This window comes from Canis aureus, chromosome 16 (assembly GCF_053574225.1).
Source record: "Canis aureus isolate CA01 chromosome 16, VMU_Caureus_v.1.0, whole genome shotgun sequence".
Classification (NCBI taxonomy): domain Eukaryota; kingdom Metazoa; phylum Chordata; class Mammalia; order Carnivora; family Canidae; genus Canis; species Canis aureus.
Genome location: NC_135626.1, coordinates 18,086,775 through 18,110,806, shown reverse-complemented (window position 1 = coordinate 18,110,806; position 24,032 = coordinate 18,086,775). Strand labels below are relative to the sequence as shown.

The following is a 24,032-nucleotide window of genomic DNA, read 5'->3' as shown; positions in this document are numbered from 1 at the left end:
GTCTCCAGGATCACGCCCTGGGCTGCAGGCGGTGCTAAACCACTGCACCACCGGGGCTGCCCACCCCCATGTCATTCTTCTTTCAAAAGACTTCTGTAGGGATTCCTGGGTGGCTCAGTGGTTTAGTGCCTGCCTTCGGTCCAGGGCATGATCCTGGAGTCCTGGGACCAAGTCCCGCATTGGGCTCCCTGCATGGAGCCTGCTTCTCCCTCTGCCTGTGTCTCTGCCTGCCTGCCTGGCTCTCTCTCTCTCTCTCAAAAAAAAAAAAAAAAAAAAAAAAAAAAAGCCTTCTGTAGTTTCTTACCGCAGAGTCAAGGCCAAAATATAACCCACTAAGGTTCCACATGATCTGCAAACAGGTTTCCTTTTTTTTCTTTTTTTTTTTTTGCAAACAGGTTTCCATCCTGACCTCACCCACTACCATTCTCCCTGCTGCTCATTCACTTGCTTCCAGATACACTGTCCTTGCTCGTCTTTGGTCACACCACACACACATTCTATCTCAGAGACTTTGGACATGAAACTCTTCACTCGGCGTATTTCTTTACTTTCATCAGTGCTACCTTCTCAATGAGGCCTTCTTTTGACATGCTAAAATTTCACTTGCCCCCAAACTTGCTGTTCTTTACCTCCATGTGAATGTAAGCTCTAAAAGCTAGGGCTTTGTATGGTTCACTGCAGTCTCCGCACCATCTAGGGCAATGACTGGCACATAGCAGACATTATGTAAGTTTGTAACGAATAAGAATACAAACAAAGCCTGGGACACCTGGGTGGCTCAGCAGTTGAGTGTCTGCCTTTGGCCCAGGGGGTGATCCTGGAGTCCCGGGATGGAGTCCCACATCGGGCTCCCTGCATGGAGCCTGCTTCTCTCTCTGCCTATATCTCTGCCTCTCTCTCTGTGTCACTCATGAATAAATAAATAAAAATCTTTAAAATAAATAAATAAAATCTTAAAAAAAAAAAAAGGTTATGAAAGCCCTGAGAGGTGAAGTTACTTGCTCAAGATCACACACGTGATAGCAGTCTGACCTCAGAGTTCATGCTCTTAAGCCTGACAAATGGGCTTCATTACCAAGTGGGGCTGAGGACCGGCAAAGAAGTGTGGTGAATCTGGCAGCTCCCCCATCTTCTGTCTACAAAGGAGCCAGGTCTCCCAAGGCTCTCATCTGGGAGGAACACCTGGGCCAGTGGCCTCCCAGCCCCAGGAGCAGTACTGGGGACACGGCCAGTGTGCTGATGCCCCCCAGTGGCTGTCATGGGGAAGAACAGACAAAGCGTAGCCTTTAGGCTGAATGGGCATATGGGTAAGGGACCCAGTTAGTCCTTGCTTTCTAGTCTCCCCCTTCACAGAAGACACAATACAGGGCATAGGCATAACAGATCTTTATTTTACTAGAAGGGACAGGCAGCGGGGCAGTGCAGCATCCAAGCCCCAGACCCGACATGCAGCATCCACATGCAGGAACAGCTACACAGGCTGGGGCAGAGCCAGAAGTGGGAGACTGGACCAACTGACACCCACAGCATCCCTGCCAGGATGCTTGGGCCCTGGGCTCTTCTGTCTCCGATAGTGCAAGGAGACAGAGGACTGGACTGCTTCCCCATGGCTGGAACCCTATCACTCTGGTCAGAAGGAAAGATGGCATAAGGGGTATGGAGTCTGGCCAGTCTACAGCACTCAATTCTGTACATGGTTGGCACAGCCCTAACCACTGGAAGGGCCTAGCCCAATGTCCAGGACAGCACAGCCCTAGTAGGAAGAGGGTCTACACACCTTCCAGTCCCCAACAGAGCTAGACCCGGATCCCAGGAAGGCTTAACAGAGTTGGGACCAAGCCCTACTCCACCTAGTAGGGACATGTCCATGAAGGGGACTTCCCTGAGCACAAGCAGGGGCCTCCTAAGGCAGTAGTAAAGTGAGGGAGCTGCTATAGACAGGAGGCCTTGCCCCTGTGCCCCTAGGTGGGGAGAGAGAGGTAAGGTATGAGAGCAGGCCTGGGGCTGGGGAGGGCAGTGGCCAGCTAGGCCTCGGGGGTCGGAATGGGAGAGGCTGGGGACTTCCTGGGGTAGGGCCAGGAAGACCAGGCCAGGAGAGGAGAGGGTGGCCATCCTACCCAGACCCTCTGCACCCATGCCGAGTTTTGGCAAGGGCCACAGGGAGGATGGACGATGCACAGAGCACTTCAAGGCACCAGGATTCTGAGGAGCAGCAGGGCTACTACCCCCCACAGACAGTGATTATAATAAACGACTTCAGCCTAAACTACAGGATGTGTAGGGGGGGAGCAGAGACAGAGACAGATAGATGAAGGAAGAGATGTACAGAGGTGGACACGAGGTGGGGGAGACAGACCTGATGAGTGTGGCAGTGGAAGTGAAGGTGTGGGAAGGAAAAAGAGAAAAGGAGATGGCCAGAGACAAGAGAGAAGGGAAGACAGCCAGAGAGGGCCTGGACACGCAGCACCTCTGGTCCCTACAAAATAAGGCACCAGAGTCAGTAACGCTCCCGTTGTCGCTGTGGTAGTAAAACGGCTGCTGAGGGGTACAGGCCTTCATGCCTGTGCACCGGTGGCCTTCTTGATCAGGGGTATCTGCAAGGAGGGGAGACGTCATGAGGCCTCGGCTCTGGGGCCCGGGATGGCTCCACATGCAGCTAGCTGGGCGCTCACCTTGGATAGGTCCACGCCGGTGAGGGCATGCACAGAGGCAGGCAGCTCCGCCAGTAGTCGGTTTACTTCTGATGTCACCTTGCTATTGTCCCCACTGAGGACCACAATCTCATCGACTTTGGTCAGTGGGGCAGCGATTTTGGCAGCAATCTAGGAGGCAGGGTGGGGTGGGAGGAGAGCATGCTCTGACTCTGTCCATCTGCCCTGTCTGGTATCTTTCCCACCTTCTTCTACCTCATGCAACCCCAACGCAGCTTGGGTGGCTCTTATTTGAAAGCCATGGTCAGGGAGACCCAGTGGGCCAGGTGAGCCTGTGCCTGTTGTAGGGTTCCTGCCCTGATGCTGAGTACTTCTGCATTCAATGCTTCTGGCCAGCCTGTGGCTGTGCTCCTGACAAGGCCCCCTCAGACCCACCCCAGGGCGGGGGGGCCTCACCTGGGGCAGGGCCTCCAGCACCAGTGCCATCTTGGCTGCATCCCCGTATTTCTGGTAGGCCTCAGCCTTGAGCTTCATTCGCTCAGCCTCTGCTTTGCCCATCGCCTCGATGACTGCTGCCTCCGCCTCACCGATTTTGCGGATTTTCTCGGCCTCTGCCTGTGCTAAGAGGACCTGCTTCACCCTGCAGGAATTCAGGCCGAGCAGGATCAGTGCCAAGTGCCAGGGCCCTCTGCCTCAAGCCCTCTGCCCTGATGGGTGTCGGGGTGGGGAACCTAGGAAGGGAACTAGCTACCCTGGCCTTCTGGCTCTGGCCAGGGGGAGGCCACTGGCTACTGGATGAGAAGGGGAGAGGGGGCTAGCCAGGATGCCCACTGAGCCAAGTACCATACCAGGCCCTGGAGCCCCCTTTATCTCATCTAGTCTTCCCAGCACCATTCCCACAGGGGAGGCAGGTCACTTCCAATCCACAGTCAGAAAGCAGGCACAGGGAGAAGTGGCTTCCAAGCTGGGACTGGGAAAGCTGATGGTGTGTGTGGACGACAGGGGAGCTTGACTACTTCCCACCCCGCCACAGCCAGGGTGCTCACTTTTCACCCTCGGCGATCTGCTGGATGCGATGGGCCTCAGCCTCGGCGGGGCGGCGCACCGTGGCAATGAGTTCCTTGTCCGTGCGAAGGATCTCTTGTGCCTCCACTGCGATCTGCTTCTTGCGCTGTACAACCTCGATCTCAATCTCTTCCTGCCGGATCTTCTGCTGCTCCCGGGCCCCTTGCAACTCATAGGCCAGCTGGGCCTCGGCGGTCTGTGGCAGGAGGATGGGTAGGACATTAGAGGCTGGCTGCCAGGCCCCTAATCCCCAACCTGGGATACCTGATGGCGCCTCACCTTGATGTTGACTTCCTCACTGAAAGCTGACTTCTGTAGCTCAAAGGCTCGCTTGGAGTCGGCAATCTTGGTGTCTGCCATGAACTTCACATCCAGCATCTCCTTCTTGCACTCCGCTTCCTGGCAACAACAAGGGCAGGTGCTGAGGGCCCCCCAGGTAACCAAGGCCCTGCTGCCCCTGAGAATCCTGGCCCCAGGGGCAGGAAGGAAAGCTGGTGTACCCTGATGCCTGCATCTCGCTCGGCCTCGGCCACCCCAATGTCGGCATCTCTCTGTACCACAGCGGTCTGCGTCTTGCCCAAGGAGCTCAGGTAGTCCACTTTGTCATACACGTCCTGGGAGGGAAGGGGGAGTCATCCTTGGGAGTTGTAATAGGCACAAAAGTGCCAAGCACCCAGAGGGGCATGTGGGGAAGTGGGCTGCAGCCTTCCCATCACATGTCACCTTAATGGTAAAGCTGAGGATCTCAATGCCCATGCGGCCGACGTCAGGAGCCGCCACCTCCCGCACCAGCTTGGCAAACTGGTCCCGGTCCTGATAAATCTGCTCCACGGTCAGGGTTCCTGGGGACAGAGCAATCACAGGCTGGCTTCCTGGCGGCCCAGCCCACTGGGACAGGGAAGAGGCATGCAAGTAGCGGTCTGAGTGTTTGCACACGTTGTACAGTCTGAGCTGGGTCTTCCTGGGGTTTCTTCTTCACAGCATTTGACACTGAGTCACCTCCTGCAGAGCCCAGGCTGGTTGAGGACAAGTGTCCCAAGCAATCCCAGGTGCCTGATCAGACTGGCAGCCCCTGCCCCCCATACCAATGCCTTCCCCTTCCCTCAGGTCCCTGAAGTTTTTTTTTTTTTTTTTTTTTTTAATTTATTTGTGATAGTCACAGAGAGAGAGAGAGAATGAGGCAGAGACACAGGCAGGCTCCATGCACCGGGAGCCCGACGTGGGATTCGATCCCGGGTCTCCAGGATTGCGCCCTGGGCCAAAGGCAGGCGCCAAACCGCTGCGCCACCCAGGGATCCCAGGTCCCTGAAGTTTTGAAAGAGAGTCTTGGTGGGACTGCCATGCCCTGGGCCCCTCCCTGGCCTGGGTTTGGAGAGCCTGTGAGGTTCCTCAAAGGCAGCAGAGGTGTCTGGAGGCAGGGCGGGGCCTTACCGAGGATGGAGCGCAGGTGCCCCTCCAGGGTCTGCAGGACGACGTTCTTAATGTCCTGCACGTTCTTGCCCAGAAACTGCTCACAGGCCACGGCCAGGAGCTCCTTCTCCGTCATGATCTTCACCTGCCAGTGGTCACAGAGGTGCCTGAACCAGGCTGGAGGGGGGCAGGTGGAGGCCCCAGACCCAGAGGAGTGGAGGATGGTGGCTGTGCCCCTCCCCTCCTTGTTCAGACCGGGAGGCCTAGGGGCCAGGAGGGGTAGTCTGGCTGAGGCCTCTAGTGGGGAGAGCATACAAGGAATTCTTACACTGACACATTTTATCTTCAATGGCAGCCTCAGGCCTAGACATGGCCTTTCTGCTTGGGGCTCATCTCCCCACCCCTCAGCCCACTCACTGTTCCCTCATTAGCCAACTACCCCCCCCGTAGGCTCCCCACAGGTAGGAGACCTGCAAGCTGAGAGGCAGAGAGGGTGAAAAGGAGAATGAGCAATAGGGACACAGATATACAGACTAGGGAAGGTCGCCTAGACAGGGCAGGAGACAGGTCCAGGGGGACGTCACTGAGGTGGGGTGTCTTCTGGCCTTTCCTTCCCGAAGTCCTAAACCAACCACTCCCTCACCAGAGGCCTATTAACTCAGTTGCACCTTGCTGCCCTGTGAAGTCTAGGGTGGGAAGCCCCTCACTCAGACCCCGAGCTGGGAATAGAATACTAAGCAACCTCCGAGAGAGCTCCTCTGCCTCGTGTGGCCTTGCCCTCTGGTCCCCACCCTTTTAGACCCCGTACCCAGAGAATAGGGAAGGCCTGGATTCTGGGACATGGCCCTTCCAACACCTGCAAAGAATAGGGTGGGGTTAGTGAGACAGGAGCCCTCAGCACTGGTTCTGTCCCTCGTGGGCCCGCTGAGGAGAGAAGGGGTATCTGTTAGTCCTGCTGAGTAGCCAAGGGGCCGAGTGAGCACGTTCCAGTGGTGATGACCCTCTCTTGGAAGGGGGCTGGGGGCGGGGGCACTGGAGAGAGACTGCCCCTGGCTGCTGTCCTCTCCTCCTCCCCCCACACCCCAGCACAAGGACGAGGCAGCTCAACGGACATGCGCGGGGCTGCTGAGTTACTATACCTGGGCGACACCCGTCACAGTTAAAGCTACCCCCTCGGCCGTCTCTACGTCCTCGCAGCGGGGCTGCAACGTCATAATCTCTAGGGAAATCCTGCCAAGAAATGCAAAACAGGGGCATGGGTCTGGGGGCCCAGGGTCTGGGGTGTGGGGAGAGTCCAATATCTCACTGCTCCAGCTGGGACAGGCCAGGGATCCTGCTGCAGAGGGTGGGGAGGATGCTTTGAGGGTCTGTAGTCAGAGGAGTATGTGAAAAGATGGGTGGGAAGGCAGAGCAGTGTGGGTGCAATGTGCTACCCATGGCACACATGTCTTTGCTCAGATCAGCCTGGCTTGCAGCACGGGGAAAGTAGAGAAGTGGTAGTGGGAGGTCTGGGTCAGTGGGTAGGGTCCAGGTGTAGCTGTGTGTGTGGGGGTGTGGGGGAGTGGATGTGTGTGTGTCCTGGGAATGACATGTAAGTGCTGGTACTCCAGGCTGTGCTGTGCAGGTTGTCCACAGGTGCCATGTGAACATCCCTCAGGGGCCTTCACCTGTTCACCAGGTCTGCTCAGTACCCCAAGATGCCCTGGGAGGCTGCCCAGAAACCTCTGCCTACTAGCTAGGTATGCTAGGAGTATGCTAGACCAAGATGCTGGACCAAGATGGAGGTGATCCTGTGTCGGCCCCCTGCCAGGGAAGTCCTGCTCAGTCCCTTCACCTGGCATCAGGTTTGACCTGAAGCCTATCCTCTGGGGTTGGGCCCAGGTGGCTCAAGTAGGGAATGAGGGCTGAGGTCACACTAGGGCTTCCTGGCCCAGACAGTCTCAAGGGTCCACATCACCTAGCTTAAAAGGGATGTGGGCATTTGCAGTTGTTCCAACTAGGTAGCAGTTTGGAGAGGGAGTGGGGTTGCTTTAGCTAGAGGTGGAGGGAGGCCGGGACCCTACCCGTTCCCTGCAAGGTGCTCTGAGCTGCTCAGGCCTCTGTGCTGAAGCCTGCCCACCTGAGGCTACAAGGAGTGGATGAGGTGGGGACGGTTCCCTTCCTGAGTGGAGCCAGCAAGATAGGTGAGGAAGAGAGAGGTGGTCTAGGGTTTTGCCTGAGAAGCCTGAAGGGCAATTTCATACAAGTGAAGGGAATGGGTAAGATGATGGTTAGGGCTCTTCCAGTCTGAGGACACAGAATGAAGGCTCTGAGGGGGCAGGGGCTTTCTGATGTTCACTGCAGCATCCACAGTGCCAGGAATGGGAAGGAGCTCAAGAGAGAGCTGATGAGTGAAGCAATGAAGGTGAATGCCTGCACAGCACAAGGAGAGTGCTGGGAGGCACCAAACACCCCAGCTCGGGAGAGGGTTTCACTGGCTACAGCTACATGGCAACGAAGAATGAGACATCAACGGTCACTAGCCTTTCCAAGTGAGACTGGATTCACGATAAAGCTTGGGTTTCTCTGGCACTTCTTCTTTTTGGTAGGTGCTATGCCCAGTGTACAGCCTAACACTGGGCTTGAACTTAGGACCCCGAGATCAAGAGCTGAGCTGAGATCAAGAGTCAGACACTCAGCTGACTGAATCACCCAGGTGCCCCTCTGCAGCACTTCTTTTCCAAAAATCCCAGAGTCCTCATCTTTCTTTACCTGCCTTTCCCATATACCTACAAAGCACAGAGAGGACAGGATTCCCAATTTTACACATAAGGAAACTAAAACTAATGATAAGAGATTTCCTCAAAGGCTTTTGCACAAAAATTAGGGGCAGGGAAAAGCCAGGACTCATTTTGCTAAGGCCTGTCAAGGAGATCAGAGGAGGCCAAGGTGCTAGTAGAACAGAATTTTTCAGGGGACCTGTCTCTGGCCTTGTGAGGAGGAGTGCTAGGGCTTGACATGTCAGCACGGACAGGTCGGGCTGGCAAGAGAGCTCCACAGTGCCTGGAGTGGCTGGACTGAACCCTCTGTACCCAGACAGCCTAGTTCTGGCACATAGGGCACTGTGTCTCCTGCCTCAACTTACCCTTTGGCATCCAAGGACACCCACTGGCAGACTTGGGCAGAGCTTCCAGAATCCCTTGCTCTTTCCCCACTAGCAGCCCCAGTGGGTGAGGGCAAGGGAGCTGGGGATCTATAGGGGTCCATCCTGGTACCCAGAGCAGCACAGCTGGGAGCAGAGGGGAGGGAGGCACACTCTCAGGAGGAGAGTCCATCCAGTTCCTGCCTGCCAGGCCCCGCAGGGCAGGAAGAGAGAAGGTTAGACACAGAGGAGGAAGCAGGTGGGTTATTACCTGTGCAACCCCTGTTACGAATAGCGGGACCCCCTCCGACGTCTCAATATTCTCACAGCGACACAGGATGGTCATAACCTCCAGAGACAGTCTGAGGAGCAGCCAGGGGGAGGGAGAGGTAGGGACAGGAGGGGTAGGAGGGGACACAGCAAACACACACAGTGGTTACCAGACAAGCAATGATGCCTGATGCCTGGAGGCAGGGGAGGCTGCTCTTCGTACTCTAGCCTTCTCCTGCCAGCTCGGCCTAGGACTGTAGGGGGACATAGGAAACCCCCTTGCTGGCCTCTGAATATCTTCCCTAGCCCCCATACCCGCCTGAGAGGAGCTGCTGGGCTGGGGGAAAAGCCTGCTGATGCCCTGGGCCTATGACCTGAGATGGGAAGGCCTGTGAGCTGGGTGCCCAGGTGGCCCACCACCTCACTTTCCCAGGACAGTTCTGGCACAGTCTGGGAGACTCAGCCTCAGCTCTACCTTCTAAACACAGGCAAACCTGTGTTTCCAGAAATTGGGCAGGAAATGCCATGCTGGGGATTAACGAGCCACGGCAAATACTTAATCCTGCTTGGGTCTGTGCTATATATCACTAAGAAGGCAATTTTGGTCCAGGAAAGCCCCCCACCCCCCCCCCAAAAAAAAACCAAAAAACCAAAAAAACAACAACAAACGCTGGGATTTTCTGATTTGGAGGGCTAAGTGTCAAGGGAGGCTGAAGGAGGAAGTGTGTCCCTGCCAGGATATTCACAGGGACAACTGGGAGGTGATGGAATAATTCACTTTGGAATTTCCGAAGCTGGGCATAGGCAGAGGAGAATTATGGCAAAAAAAGCAAAGGGCCTTGTGCAGCTGCTCAGCCCACCCCAGCCGACCCTCCCTAGTGCAGCACATGTGTGTGAGTGGTGCGGGATGTGTGTGTGCAGGGTGGCTGGGCAGAAGCTAGGCTGTGTGCAGTGTGGGACGTTTCCTGAGACCAGAGGAAGGGAGGGCAGTGGCTGAGGACAAAGGAGCAGAGGCAGGTGGACCAGGGGATGGGAGCAGTAGGCCATGAGGAGCCCTGCCCTTACCTGTCAGAGGGGCTCTGGCCATGCAGACATGCAAAGGCTGCCTTCAATCAAGCCCCTAATACTAGCACTCTTGGGTTGAGAGGACTCTATGCCTGGCTCAGACAGGAACCCACCAAGCTCTCTTCTGGGGAAGGAGGCGAGAGGGAGAGAGGAGAGAGGGAGGGAAGGAAGGAGGGAAGACAGGAGGCTGCAGCTCAGATGCCAGAGGTGGAGGATTCACTCAGGTAAGGGAGAGAGCTGCCACGTGAGGGCCTCAGGATGGTACAGGACATGGCAGCAAAGTGCAGCAAGAGGGACTTCATTGAGCCTGGAGAGGAATGGCTGACAGCGGAGGTGGGGCACATGGAGGGTGGCTGCGGAAAGGGAGGCTTGGAATTCAGGCTGGATTAAAAGCCTCTACTTTGGGATCCCTGGGTGGCTCAGTGGTTTAGCGCCGCCTGTAGCCCAGGGGCTGATCCAGGAGTCCCAGGATCGAGTCCCATATGGGGCTCCCTGCAGGGAGCCTGCTTCTCCCTCTGCCTGTGTCTCTGCCCCTCTCTCTGTCTCTCATGAATAGATAAATAAAATTAAAAAAACAAAAAAAAACAAAAAACCCTCTACTTTGACTGGAGAGGCTCCTGCCGGCCTAGGGAAATATAAGCCCCAGCTTGTAGAGATGTCCTTCATATAGGCCAGGGGTCGGGGAAGGGGCTTCCCTCAGAAACAGGGCCCACGAAGGGCAAGATCTACAGGCTCAGACTCCCCAGCAAGTGGGACCAGAGGGAGAATGCTAAGCCTGGGTTTGTGAGACCAGTTTCCTAGGATGAGGTCCCAAGCCCTCCACTCCTTACTTGCAAACCTGCTGTCAGAGAAGCTCGGCCCCGTCTTGGAGCTCTGTCTGCTTCCTGCAGCAAGAAGCAAGAGGGGGTGCCAAGAAGGTAGAAAAAGGGCTGCAGGGATCTTGCCCTAGTGGTGGAGGCCTATGCAGGACAAGTGTCTGGCTTAGCTGCAAACCCTCAGGCCCAGCTGTGTGTCAAGATATTTGGACAAGATACTCTGTGATCACAGGACTGCATGTCCTGTGGGTGGGGTGGCAGTGCCTCTGGAAAGGGCACCCCATGGCTTCTAACATGGCCAACTGGTATACTCAAGAGGGCCTAGCAACCTCCTGAGAGGAAGTTGTGACCAGTATTGGTTACTCTCTGACACTTTTAGCCTTGGGCCCTAACAGTCCCACAGGATCCCTCTATTCAGGTAGAGCAAAGTGAGGAAAGAGAAGAGGGGGTGACTGCGATATCAGTGAGGTTAAAAAGTGGACCTCCTTCCCATGCCCCTGACCCTAGCTGACACCCTTGGCTTCCCTGGGGTCCCAAGCACTGGCAGCTCAGTGCAGGCCACAGGGCTTTTCCCCACTGCTTCCCTTTGGGGTGACCACCACTTCCCCTCTCACAGCTTTCCAGTTCGGCTACCCCTGTTGCCTGGGTCCTGGCCTGGAAGGATCTGGGCCTAGTCAGGAAGGGGGTGATGGTGGAAGAGTGGCTGGCATGCTTCATCTCCTCTTTGGTGAGCAGTGAGGGAGGCAGGAGAGGCCAGGGCCAAGTCTGGGCCTGCTGGGGGTGCTGAGGGTCCTAGGGGAGCTCCCAGGAGAGCCCGCTGAAATGTCCCTTCCCCTGGCGAATCCTTCCAGACTGACTGCAGAGGTCCCGATCTATTTTGTCTGGCCCAGCACCCATTCCTTAGCTCCCCTCCCCCTGTCTGTAAGCGGCCACTGCCATGGAGCCATAGAGCTGCTTCAGACCGTGGATCCATTCTCTGCTCTTCAGCCATTGCCTGCATTGTCCGGGCTTGCGCAGGCAAGGGCGGGTGTGGGTGGGTAGATCTCTGCAGCCTCTGTGGGTCTCCACAGGGAGGATAATCCAGGCAGGTTTCGTGAATAACCGAGCGAGACTTAGGGAATGAGGATTCTGCGTGGGCATGACCTCGAATTCTCTGGGACACAAGTGATGTCTCCAGTGGAAAAAAGCATCCCTACTAAGGGGATGGTGCCCAAATGGGCCCCGTGGACCCCTGTGCCACCCATCTCACCTGCTTTTTAGGAGGCCCCACCCCCCAGGATGGAATGTGGCAAGTGGTGGATGCTCCAGCTGACTGTGGGGTGAAGAGGGGGAAGCCTGGAAATCCTTTTCTCCCTTGCCCACTTGGACACCAGGTTCCCGGGGGGCCCTGAGCCCTTACCTCTGAGTGTCGGAGATACACCACCAGGCCCAGGCCCAACCGCCAAACACGTACTGTTTATAGTCAGAGCCACAACAGCCCCCTGGAGAGCAAAACAAACCACTGCTGGTCAGTCAGTTCTTGGGTTTGTCTGCCCTGCATCCCTCCAACAGCAATTTTGGCTCTACCCGCTCTGACACTTGACAACTCCCATTGAATGGGTGCTGAGCTTGCACAGAAATGAGAGAGCTCTTAAGCCCTGGGAATCTAGTTCGGTGGATGGGTAATTTACATAAAAAGGAGGACATCCTAGAAAAAAAAAAAAAGGAGGACATCCAATGAATGGTTCTGAATGTGCTTTCAGAGAACAGAAGAAGTCAGTGGGCAGGAGTGAGCAGGAAAAACTTTCAACTTTCATTCAACCATTCATTTAGCAAACAAGCAGAATAGGTTTCTGTGCTAGGGATTCAGAAATGAAGCTACAGTTCCCATCTTGAAGTATGTGGGAAAATTTCCTGAGACAACCATACTACTGTATGATTTCCCTCTTATCAGGGCATGTGCAGGCAGAAAGGGAACACAGGGGGATGAAGGGATGAGGGGCATTGGGAAGCTGATGGGAGGCAGGAATCTTGGAGCCAAGATGGGATCCTTGCTCATGCCCAGCAGACACATCTCAGGAAGGCTGGTTCTCTATTCCCAGGGCTTCAGGGTGACTTTGTACCCCTGGGCAGGAGAGTGAATGGAGAAGACAAGGCCTCAAAAAAAGGCCAGCCTGTGGTACCCACAGAAGAAGTAGAGACAAAGGGAGAAGGTTTCAAAAGGAAGTGGTGCCTGGGATCCCTGGGTGGCGCAGCGGTTTGGCGCCTGCCTTTGGCCCAGGGCGCGATCCTGGAGACCCGGGATCGAATCCCACGTCGGGCTCCCGGTGCATGGAGCCTGCTTCTCCCTCTGCCTGTGTCTCTGCCTCTCTCTCTCTCTCTGTGTGACTATCATAAATAAATAAAAATTAAAAAAAAAAAAAAAAAAAAAAAGGAAGTGGTGCCTGAAAACTATAAACTTAACAGAATGTTGCATCTGGCCCCAACTGTAGAAATGTCCGGCATACTGTCTATGCAGAAATGAGAAAAACCAATTCCTGAAATTCTTTTTCTTTTTTTAAAGATTTTTTTATTTATTCATTTGAGAGAAAGAGAGAGCACATAAGCAGGGGAAGGGGTAGAGGAGAGGGAGCAGCAGACTCCCCCGCTGAGGCGGAGCAGGAGCCCCATGTGGGGTTCAATTCCAGGACCTGGAGATCATGACCAGAGCTGTAGGCAGACACTTAACCATCTGAGCCACCCAGGCGCCTCCAATTCTTGAAATTCTTGTTGTGAACTGTCCTGCAAATGCCAAAATTATTCATCAAGTTCAAGAAAAGTTTAATAAAAGCTAGAGGGGCAGTTTCTTTGCAGTGCAAAAAAAAAAAATGCACAGGAAATAGATGATTCAAAGGAAATGTGATTTGGGAAAAAGCCAATGGGTGTTGTCATTTTCTGTATTCACAAACTTGAGTTTTCAGGAAAGCTTTAGAGTGTGTGCCCCCAAAAGCCGAGGGTTAGGGGTAGTTTCATGTAGCTGGGTCACAGTGTCTCTGAGGACCCACAGCAGAGAGGGCAGATCATAGGGTGTTTCAGGTATCAGGTCAAGAAGCTGTGTGTGTGTGTGCATGTGTGTGTGTGTGGTGTGTGTGTGATGGGGGAATCACACAGAGACTGAAGCTGGGGAGCAACAAAATTATATCTACATTTTAGAAACACCACTTTGCACAAGGAAGATGGGGGTGGGGAGGTCTAGGAGATTAGGCAGGAGCCTTTTGCAGTGACCTAGGCAAGGCATGATGGCTGATGTCAGAGAGTAACTTCCAGAGAGATCTTGTCCAAGAGAATTTTCTGTGAGGGGGGAAATGTCCTATAGATGCATTGTGTAATATGGCAGCCACTAGCCACATGTGCTTAGCTTACTAAGACTTGAAATTTGGCTGGTGTGACTGAAGAACCGATTTTATAATTTAATTACTTTAAATTTAAGTGGCTAGTGGCTACCATATCAGTGCAGCTCTGGAGTCCAGGTCTGAGTGGGTGGTGAAGCCAACAAGGGAAAGAGAGACAACAGAGAGAATGGGGCTGGGGTATTTGGGTGGCTCAGCTGGTTTAAGTGTCTGCTTTCGGCTCGGGTCACAGTCTCGGGGTCCTGGGACTGAGCCCCGTGTCGGGCTCCTTGCTCAGTGGGGAGTCTGCTTCTCCCTCTCCCTCTGCTGTTCCCCCTGCTCCCGTGCTCCCTGTCTCTCAAATAAATAAATAAAATTAAAAAACAAAACAACAACAACAAAAAACCCTAGAGAAAACAGGGAACAGAGAGGAGCTCTGCACAGGTGGAGGTGAAAGAATGGGCCCCGGGAGTGCAGGGCCTCTGGCAGCGTAGCTGGTATCAGAGAAGGCTCACTCAGCTGCCCACCTGGTCCCCGGGGCCTGCCGCTGTACCCAGTCACAAGGAGCCCCTCCAGAAGTCCAGGAGCAAAGAGCAGCCCTGCGGTATGAGTAGGGGTGGGAAGAGGAGATCAGTCCAGTTCTCAGTGGTGGAAATACTGGCCCACAGGGCTGTAGGCTCAAGGGAAGCTATTGCAGGCTGCTCTGCCCTGGGGAGTGGGGTAAGGAGGCCTCCAGGGGCAAGCAGTCAATCTGAAACCTAAGCCATCCTGGGATCCACAGAAACTGAAAGGGTCACTCTGGCCTGGTGAGGACTGGGGCCTAGCAGCCTCCGGCCAGCTCCAGGGAACTTCTCCATGTGCTAGGGACAGGGGAAGTAGTGGTGGGAAGGGAAGTGAGTGGGGAAGGGGGTGACCACCCTTTATCTTTAACTTAGTCTTTGACCTTGGGAGGAGGCTGTCACCGCTTAAGCTGGGATTTGGCCAAGGACACATGGCCAGGTTCCCAGGGGTAGCAACAACAGGAAGCTGGGTTGGCCAGCCTGCCCCACCCCCAGCAGCCGCCTCCCCTGGAAGGCATCTTTTCCCAATTTCTGGTCATGCTGTCTGAGCACCACTCCCCAAAGAGAACACTTAGGTGCCCCTTCCTTGACCTCCCTTGTTCTCACTCTTTTTAGACCTGGAAGTTTCTCCTAATTTTATCTCACCTTTTCTAACCCAGCTTACTTTCCTTTGCCCTGTCTTCACCCACGCTGAAGAATCATACAACATCCCACGATAACCTCTGCCCCACTCTCAGCCCCTCCAGATCCAGCATGGGCTCTTTTCCTCCTCAGAAATACTGCCCTCCTTCCTGCCTCTCTTTTACTTTCTCACTCCTCCAGACAACCATACAAGGGGGATTCAGCCTTTTTTGAGCCACAATCCCCTTTAGTAGTCCAGCAATGCTGGAATGTTCATAAAGGCATAAAATATATAAGAAATGGATTATCTTGAAAGTTGCCAAAGTATCAAAATAACCAAATGCATGATACGTAATACATGATAATATGTATGATACAGTAAAACATTAAATAATAAGATCTAGTGGTAGATTTAATAACTAGCTTAACTTCAAAATCCCGATGAGCATGAATGATTTTGAAGGTACAATGCAAAAACTGTGGTGTGGTAGGAAAATACCTACTGATACTATCACGGGTTGTGGATGACATTTACAATATGAAGAAATGCTAAATTTCGATTAAGGTCGGTGACAATAAAAATGCACGTCTCTCCCTATCCAAATGCACAGACCTCTAAACTCTACCCCCAAACCCCAGGTTAAGAACCTCTGACCCTATTGTAGAGATGAGAGAAAAGTGTACAGTGTTTGGATTCCCCTTTTAAATTCCTGACAGTAGAAACTGAGAAAAAAGGTTTTATATTACAGAGTGAAGGAGGGAGGTACGACAACCTGAAAATTTTCCAGCCTTTTCAGGTGGAGAAGATGACCAGAGATGTATCTATCAGCATCCTTCCCAAATTCGGCCTCCAGACTTTGGATGAGGCTTAAGCAGCCAGGTGGGGGCGGGGCTGGGAGTGACTGCTCTGCTCTGCTGGGACTTCGTGTAGGAGAGAGCTGCATCCTTGCTGGATCATCTCAAATCCCCAGGTACTGTTATGCTGGGCACTATCCTCCCCTCTTCTCTCCCATTCTTCCTTGACTCCACCCTCAATTCTCAGCACAGCCTCTTCTCCCCACCTCTAAAACACCTTTGAAGCTAGCACTGCACTGGCCTCTGGCCAGAAAACCAGGTTTCCAGCAAGTGGAAGGTACAGAGTAGCCCACATCAGGTGTTGCTCTCACTCCTCAGTCTCAAAGCTCTCCACAAGGACAGGACTGGAGCCTTCGTCTCCTCAGCCCAGGGTCTGGGCTTCCAGAGAGAAATTCCACAAGAGAAACAAAGAGCGGTGCAGATTCAGGTTCAAAAAGTCCTCTTTAGGACTGCGGCCTGGGAGATGGGTGCAAGTCTGGTGTCAGTGTTCTCTGACTGGGGGTGGGGGGGGTGGGGAGTGTCTCCCTCCTAACCCCAAGGCCACTTCTGGTCTTATCTGCTCCGGTCTTATCTATCTTATCAGGGTCCTGGTCAGGAAGAGTGGAGATTTCCAGTTGTGGGGGACAGACTGATTTTGAGGTGCAAACTGAGCCAGAGGCCATGTTCTGGGGTAAAAGTTCCCAACAGATTTGTCACACCTCCCCAAGGCACAGCTACAAACCCTGGTCTAGTCCACCCCCCACCCCCACCCCCCGCTTCTGCGGCCAACCCTAAGAACTGGTACACAGGCTGGAAATTGGCAATGGTGGGAAGACCTGAAGGATTCCTGCAGCTCTGGGGCTCTAAGCTGTCAGGAAACAACGCCCCTCCCCGGCACCTGTGAGCTAGGTGTTGCACACGCTGGTGGCTTCAAAGGCTTCAGCCACCTTTCAAGGTACCAAATACACAATTTAAAAAGCAGCCTGCAGGCAAAGATATCTCTCCCTTTCCCAATTCGGCAGTCCTCCGCAAGCCCCCGCGGAAGCTCCGAGAAATTCTGGAGCCTGTAGCATTTTGCAATCGGCGACACAGCCCAGAGCCCAATTTCTCAACCTGTAGAGGCCGCACCCGCATCTCCGGGGCGGGCAGTGCCAGGAAACCCCAGCAAGCCCCAACCTGCTCAGAATTAACGGGAGCCCAAGGATCCCGGTCCCGGGGCCCCGCCCCAGGCAGGCACCTACCCTCCAAACTGCGAGACCCAACCCGAGGCCCGGGCGCTGGAATCCAGCCAGGCCGCTGTGTTCTGGGAACCACGGCCGCCCCCAGTTCAGGACCCCCAGGCCACGGTGGAGTAGAGGAGAGGAGACGGTGCCCAGGGAGGGGGCAGAGAAAGGAGGGAATAAACACAAGCACACACGCAGGGGGAGGGGGCGTCCCGAGGGCGCGGCAGGCGTGAGAATGGGGGCTCCCCCTGCAAGGTTCTCAGGCCCAGCGCCCGCGCCCCGCTCCCCGCACTGGCCCCCGCGCCCTCCCCTGGCCTAGCCCGCCCCGGCTTGCCCCGCAGCCCCGAGCCCCCTCCTCGACCACGGAGGGCGCAGCGCGCGCACCCCAACACCCCCCGGCGCCGGCGCGCGGGCCCCACCTCCCTCGCCGCGCTCTCACCTGAGACCACCAGCGCCTCGTTGGGCCCCACCGTGTGGCAATTGCCCATGGCGCCGGCGGGGCAGAGGGCCCGCGGGGACCGCAGGGACCTGACGGCGCCGAGCGCACTGGCGGCCGCGCCCAGCCTATCCCGCCACCCCCAGCGGCCGCCCGCCCGCGCCCCTCCGCGGTCGCAGCCCCGCCGGAAGTGTGGCGGCGGAGGGCGGGGCCGGCGGCGAGAGCGGCGGCAGCGAGCGCGAGGCGAGGCGGTCAACACGCTTTATTTCCTGGGGCCCAGCCCCCCGCGCCCCGGGAGGACGCCCCCCGACCCCCCGGGCCGCCCCGTAACGAGCGCCCGGACCTGCCTCTCCTCCCCGCACCCACCCTGCCGCCGTCGGCCCGGAGTCACACCGCCCCTGCCCTTGCCGGCCGGGAGACGCGAGACCTTGGGCGAGTCCCTTCACTCCGCAGCCGAGTCCCGCCTCGGCGAAGAGGGTCATTTAACTACCGGGCTACAAGGTTGCAAAGGGCCCAGTTCAGGAATTCGCACCTTGCACTCCACCAAATGACCACCGTCCCGGCCCTCACCCAGAGCTGATCAGTCACCTAGCGCGGGGACTGGTAATACCAAATTCAAATTCCTCAGAAGCAATGCTGGCGCATTTATCCCCCACCCCTGAATCTGGGAGTATGGCTATTTTCAGGAAGAAACCATCGCCCACGATTTCATTCCACCAGGAAAAGAGCTGTTCAGGACATAATGTGGAGCCCCAGAAAAGAACCACAGAGGTAAAAATTGCAAACCCCTCAGTGCTCAGGGCATGGCCTGGCGCGCAGTGAAGGTTTCCAAGGGTCACCCAGTGCCATGGAAAACATCCCAGCCTAGGGATTAGGAAATGCAGGGCTCAGGTTCAGTTTGAACCTGGATTCTGCGTGTGACCTTAGGCAAGTCTTGCGAACTCTGAGAGGTGGGGCAGGGTTCAGAAACTGTGGGCTCCTCAGGGTGGGGGCTGCTCGGGGAAGATGGGGTCCTCGGGTCCTCAGGCTGGGAATCTTCATCAGCTTCAGCGTCCTTGCCAGGCCCCAGCCCTGCCAGCCTTTTGCTGGCCTCCCACAGCTGGTGAGCTGCACGGTCATCTCGGGCGGCTGGGGGAACCTCCTCCACATGGCAGTTGGCGAAATATCTCCCACTGAGGGGCTCAATGCCCTCCTGTAGAGCGCAGTACAGGGGTGTCTGGGCACCCCCTCTTGGTGCCCGCAGCATGAGCCAAGCTAGTGGGCGTAAGAGTGGGCACAGCCATCCAGGAACATGGCGCAGGAATAGCTCCGAGTTCACAGGCCCTGTGGACAGGAAGAAAGGAAGTGGGGAGGACGGTGGGTGAGGGTCCAGGGGAAGAGCAGCAAGAACAGGGCTAGAAGGGGATGAGGAACAGAGTCCAGTTCTAGGGAGACCAGGATAGTGTGGAGTGCGCATTCAAGTCCCTTGTGGGGGACAGCAAGCCTCCTCCTTTCTATCGGGGCTCCTGTCCATTCTCATGTCCCAGATTTTCCTTGTGCCGCCCCCCCCCAGCCTGAGGGCACATTTTTTCCTTCTTCAAGTCCTCTTCCTTTGTTTAAGCAGCAAAGGTATTAACACCAATGGCAGACCGGTCACTGTTTTGGACATTAGAGCTGAGGAGTGTAATAAAAGCTTGATAACCATTAGTTGTGGTTATTGTCACTATTATAATTACTAGTGAGTCTTAGGCAATGACTATCTGAAGTGTGATATGGTGAGTGCTTGGCTGGCTTGCTCGTTAGAGCATGTGACTCCTGATTTCGGGGTTGTGAGTTTGAGCCTCACTTTGGTTGTAGAGACTAGTTAAAAATAAAATCTAAAAAAAAAAAAATGCGGTATGGTAATATGGGTGGGATAGATCTTGTTATCCTGTGATCTGTTCCATAAGGCAGAGGTGGGCCTTATTCATCAGTTAACTCACTTAGCCTAAAAGCTAAAATGATGCTTACTGTGGACTTCCAGACCCTAGATGACTCGGCCCATCTCTATATCTCATCTCTTGCCACTCTCCTTCTCTCACTCTGTTCCAGCCACATGGGGTTCCCTATTCTTTCTCCAGCCTGCCAGGGACTTCTGTCCCAGGGCCTTTGCAAAGGCTATCAGCTCTGGTCTTTACACTCTTCTCCTCAGAAAGCCACATGGCTCATTCTCTCATCTCCTTCAGGCATCTACACAAATGTCACCTTTTCAGATATGTCTTCCTTGACTGTCACAGAAAAACAGCACCTCCTGTCATTTCATATCCCTCTCACTCTGCTTTATTTTTCCCGTTGCATTTTATTGCCACCTGTCATTGTATATATTTATTAGTCATGTCCCCTTCCCTTAAACTAGCATGTAAATTCTACAGGGAAAGGGTCTATGTTTTGTTCACTGCTATGTTCCCAGCACCAGGATTAATGGCTGGTATGTAATAGGTACTCAGTAAATGCTTTTTGAATGAATAAGTAATTATTACCCTTCCTCATCATTCTTATTTTTATAGTGAGTTCATCATATGGATGGCTTCTTGGAGTGAGAGCCTGGGCTTTATTAATTGCCATACCCTAACCAGTACTCAGCATCCAAGCTAGTGGTGTGAGGGGAATAACCCAGACAAGGAGAGCCTCCTTCCAAGATCAGCAAGGAACAGTCTCTCCTTATACCATGTTTCCTTCCTGTTCTGAGTTTCTGTGGCTCAGTGAGAGGCTGGGGGTGCACAGGACAGGTTGAGGTTGAGAGAGGGGGAATGAAAGCCAACCAGAGCAGTCAGAGAGCCAGGCCTCACCTGGGTGGGCTGCATAGCAGGTGACACCAGTACCCTCAAGCTGAGTGGCGAGCTCCCTGGCAAATAGCACGTTGGCCAGCTTACTGTCAGCATATGCCCGCAGCTCCTGCTGCCAGCCCACCACTGGGCGGTCCAGGCGTGTGAAGTCGAGGCGCCCTCGCCTGTGGGCAGCTGAGGATACCACCACCACGCGGCTAGGGGCGCATGTCTTCAGCCGGGGCAGCAGCAGATGTGTCAGCAGGAAGGGACCAATGTGGTTCACTCGCAGCAGCAGGTTAAACGGCTTGTGGGTCCGGCCACAGGAACTGATCCCTGGGGCAGGGGCTAGATATGAGCAACTGCTCCACAGGGAACCCGGAAGGCCACAGTGTCCCCATCTGTGAGACAGTGGTAGGGGGCATCCTTCCCACACATCCAATGGGCTTTGGCAAGACCTGGCCGGAGGGTATGGTTGCCCACCCGCCGCCCCCCTGCAGGGCCTGCTGCCCCTCACCGGCATTGTGGATGAGGATGTCCAGCCGTGGCTCAGAGCTCAGGAAGGCAGTAGCAAAGGCCCGCACAGAGGCCAGACTGGCCAAGTCCAAGGCCATGAAGATGACCTCATTGTTCCCACTCTCCTGTGGGGCAGCAAGGGCTGGGCTTGTCACCAGGCATCTCTCTCCTCTTCCCTCTCCCCAGGTACCAAATTTTGAGAGTCCTCCTCATACTGTTACTAAGATTTGCCCTTAGGCAATAGAATGTAGTGGATAAGCATGTGGACTCTGGATGCAAATCTTGACTTTGTCTTTTATTAGAGTGTGACATTAGGCAAGTGTGACATTAATCTTCCTGGGGCTCAGTTTTCTCACTGTAAAGTGGGAATAATGTAGCACCTATCTCACAGAGTTGTTGTGAGGATTGAATTAATATACATAAAATACTTAGAGCCTGGCACCCAGTCAGCACTGTGTAGGTAGTACTTGGTATTATTATCATCATTCTCTCTGCCCATTATTGCTTATCCTGAAATCTACAACAGACATCTTTCTCATTGGTCTCCCCTCACCCACTCTTGCCCCCTCACCCCAGTCCAGGCATGTGCAGCCACTGAGGGGTTCCTCCCGGAAGGCTATTCTGACAGTCCATACCCTGCTGAAGACCCTTCACTAATACTGCTCCTCCTATAAAATCTGAGTTCCTCAATAGGGTCTATAAGGGCCTCCAGCATCTTCATTTTGCCTCTTTCCCCTATATTTTGTGCTCCATCCAGCCTCAATAAGCCTTTTCTTTCATTTTTTTTTTAAACTCAAATCAGCTCACTTGCCTCAGGGCCTTTGCATATGCTGTTCCCCCTGCTGTTCCTTTCCCTACCGTCTTTCATTAATGTAACTTTTACCAATCCTTAAACGTCTTAGAACAGCAATTACTTCTTTCGCAAAACCCACTTCCTAGCTGGCGTCTGGTGCCCCTTCCCCGCTGGTCCCCCAGGGCACCAGCGGACCCTCTTTTCTGCACTAACAACCAGTTGAGGGAGCCGCTGTGTTCACCCCTCCGCATCCCCAAGTGTCCGTTTTCCGCTCGCCCTCTCTGGCCCCCCCTCACCTGGCGGAGGTCGAAGGCGGCCGCCTCCCCGCGCTCCCGGCTCCGACAGGCCAGCACCACGCGCGCTCCCCGGCGCGCCAGCTCCAGCGCCGTCATCTTCCCGATGCCGCTGTTGGCGCCTGCGGTGGGCGGGCGGTGGGCGCGCTGAGCCCCGCGGGCCGCCGCCCCCGCCCCCGCCGCCCCCGCCGCCCCCGCCGCCCCCGCCGCCCGGCCTCCCCGCCCCGCGGCCAGCCCGCCTGCCCGGCCCCCGGCACTCACCCGTGACCACGGCCGTGCGGCCGCGCAGGCTGGCTATGCCGCCGCAGGGCGGGGCCTTCACGAGGTTGTAATAGATAAGCACGTAGGCGCCCAGCAGCAGCCCCGCGCCCAGCAGCAGCGCCTCCATGCCGGCCGCGCCGCTCGCCCCCGCACCGGCCCCGCGCCTCCCCTGGATCGCCGCCCGCCCGGCGGCTGCCGGTCCGCCCCGCACCCGCTCGGGCCTCCCTGAAGGCGGAGGCGGAGGCGGAGGCGGGCGGGAGGCTGGGCAGGGGTGTGTGTGCGTGCGTGTGAGCGTGGGCCCTGCGAGCGCCCCCTAGGCATGCGCCTTCGTCCTGTAGGTGTGTGCTTGTGGAGCACCTTCTAGAGGCCCGTGTGGGTTGGGCCCTGGCAGCGCCCTCTAGGTGTGTGCCTGCGTGAACTCCTTCCAGAAGCGTGTTTGTGTGCGGGGGCACCCTGGCTATGTACACGCATCCACCAACTCTGAGTGTGTGAATGACTCGTGAGTGTGTAATGTGCCCAAGGGCCCTGGGATTACCCTTCAGGTTGTGTGTGTGTGCCTGTGTGACCATCTTTTTTTTTTTAATTTTTATTTATTTATGAGAGAGAGAGAGAGAGAGAGAGAGAGAGAGGCAGAGACACAGGCAGAGGGAGAAGCAGGCTCCATGCACCGGGAGCCTGACATGGGATTCGATCCCGGGTCTCCAGGATCGCGCCCTGCGTCAAAGGCAGGCGCTAAACCGCTGCGCCACCCAGGGATCCCTGTGTGACCATCTTTTACATGTTTGTGCCCGCTTGGGCCAAGAGCCGCCCCAGGTGTGTACATGCATCTGTAGTCTCTGCCGATGTGTGCTTGAATGAACATCTATGTAGCTGTCCTTTGTGCGCATGCCCGTAGCTGAGGCCTTGCAGGAGGGGTTCACAGGGTGTGTGTAAGCCCTCTGGGTGTCAACTGTGAGTAGCAGAGACTTTCTCTTCTGGAGGGGTGTCTATGTACACGAATGCTGTTATGTCTGAGAGAGAGATTGATCCTGGAAGCCTTGCCCTCCAATTCCTGATCCTCACTCCCAGCCCTCTGCTGCTAGAATTTTTCCTGTTCTTCCTATAAAGGTCAGAAAGAGATGAGGTAATGGTCAGGGTGGCACCATCTGTCCAGGGCTGTTATGATTTACTCCTTCATTAGCTGTTTATATCTCCCTGTCTCTGCTCCCCATCCTCTACATTTCTGAAGGGAAGCATTCAATGCAAAACCCATTATCTGACCTCCAGGAGGAAATTTCTCTGGGATGGTCCTCACAGGGGGTAGAAATAGGTGAAGAAGCTCCATGACTCAGTTTAAGAAGTGACTATGATGGCAAGGTAAGTGGGGACAGGTAAGGAGGGTTAGGGTATGGGTAAGGGTACTGCTGGCCAGGTGACTTGCCAGGACAAGGACTAGCCTGAGTAAACCATTGTAACTTAGCACCTGCTGTTTGACATTTATGGTGTGACCAGCAGTGTGGTTAGCCTTGGAAATACTGAACAGAACAATGTTTCTGTCCTTGGGGACCTTGAGGCCCATCAGGGCACAGGGAGCAGTGGTGGAGGCTAAGCCAAGCAGGTAGGTCGAAACTAGGAACAGACCTGATTCCAGGGGAGGGAGAAGTTTCCTACTTGGCTGCATTATTGGTTTGGGGTTCTATTGTAGACGCTGTGGGATGAAGCTGGGAATGGAATGTTAATGAAACAAATGGGTGCATTCTCCATCCTCAGGGCAAAACCCTGACACACCACTTCCTGGAACATTGCTGGGATAGACACACAGGTGATCTCTATCTAAGGAGTCAAAGACTTGTCTTCAGGAAACACTTCCAAAAGAAAGTTTCTCATGTATGGTTGGAGAGGAGGAAAGGATGGGAGCTTGGTTTGCTGAGAGGGTTGTCAGGGCCTAAGAATTAAGAAAATGCCATGCACGCATCTTCTGATGAGCTG

General features: G+C 55.0%; 2 protein-coding genes and 1 long non-coding RNA gene across 6 annotated transcripts; all 3 read right to left on the bottom strand.

The window, feature by feature from the left end:
* Positions 1 to 1,371: 1,371 nt before the first annotated feature.
* Positions 1,372 to 17,582, bottom strand: FLOT2 (flotillin 2). Of its 4 annotated transcripts, none has more exons than XM_077851980.1 (11): positions 17,422 to 17,582; positions 11,797 to 11,878; positions 8,519 to 8,609; positions 5,148 to 5,271; positions 4,440 to 4,558; positions 4,217 to 4,330; positions 3,996 to 4,115; positions 3,698 to 3,912; positions 3,108 to 3,291; positions 2,673 to 2,822; positions 1,372 to 2,594 (listed from the first exon to the last, which is right to left on the bottom strand). In XM_077851980.1, exons 1-11 carry the CDS (start codon positions 17,468 to 17,470, stop codon positions 2,556 to 2,558), a joined length of 1,287 nt encoding a protein of 428 aa, XP_077708106.1. In that variant the 5' UTR covers positions 17,471 to 17,582; the 3' UTR covers positions 1,372 to 2,555. The 4 variants fall into 4 exon arrangements, with proteins under 4 accessions (XP_077708106.1, XP_077708105.1, XP_077708107.1 ...); XM_077851979.1 differs by lacking the exon at positions 8,519 to 8,609 and adding an exon at positions 6,266 to 6,356 and having other exon boundaries at positions 17,422 to 17,581; XM_077851981.1 differs by lacking the exon at positions 17,422 to 17,582 and adding an exon at positions 6,266 to 6,356 and having other exon boundaries at positions 11,797 to 11,814.
* On the bottom strand, positions 12,920 to 17,304 carry LOC144286016 (uncharacterized). Its single transcript, XR_013354139.1, has 2 exons — positions 14,272 to 17,304; positions 12,920 to 13,157 (listed from the first exon to the last, which is right to left on the bottom strand). It is a non-coding gene; the product is annotated as an uncharacterized LOC144286016 (long non-coding RNA).
* Positions 17,583 to 17,864: 282 nt separating the features above from the next.
* On the bottom strand, positions 17,865 to 22,248 carry DHRS13 (dehydrogenase/reductase 13). Its single transcript, XM_077851983.1, has 5 exons — positions 22,065 to 22,248; positions 21,807 to 21,925; positions 20,719 to 20,842; positions 20,226 to 20,537; positions 17,865 to 18,741 (listed from the first exon to the last, which is right to left on the bottom strand). Exons 1-5 carry the CDS (start codon positions 22,189 to 22,191, stop codon positions 18,290 to 18,292), a joined length of 1,134 nt encoding a protein of 377 aa, XP_077708109.1. The 5' UTR covers positions 22,192 to 22,248; the 3' UTR covers positions 17,865 to 18,289.
* Positions 22,249 to 24,032: the final 1,784 nt, after the last annotated feature.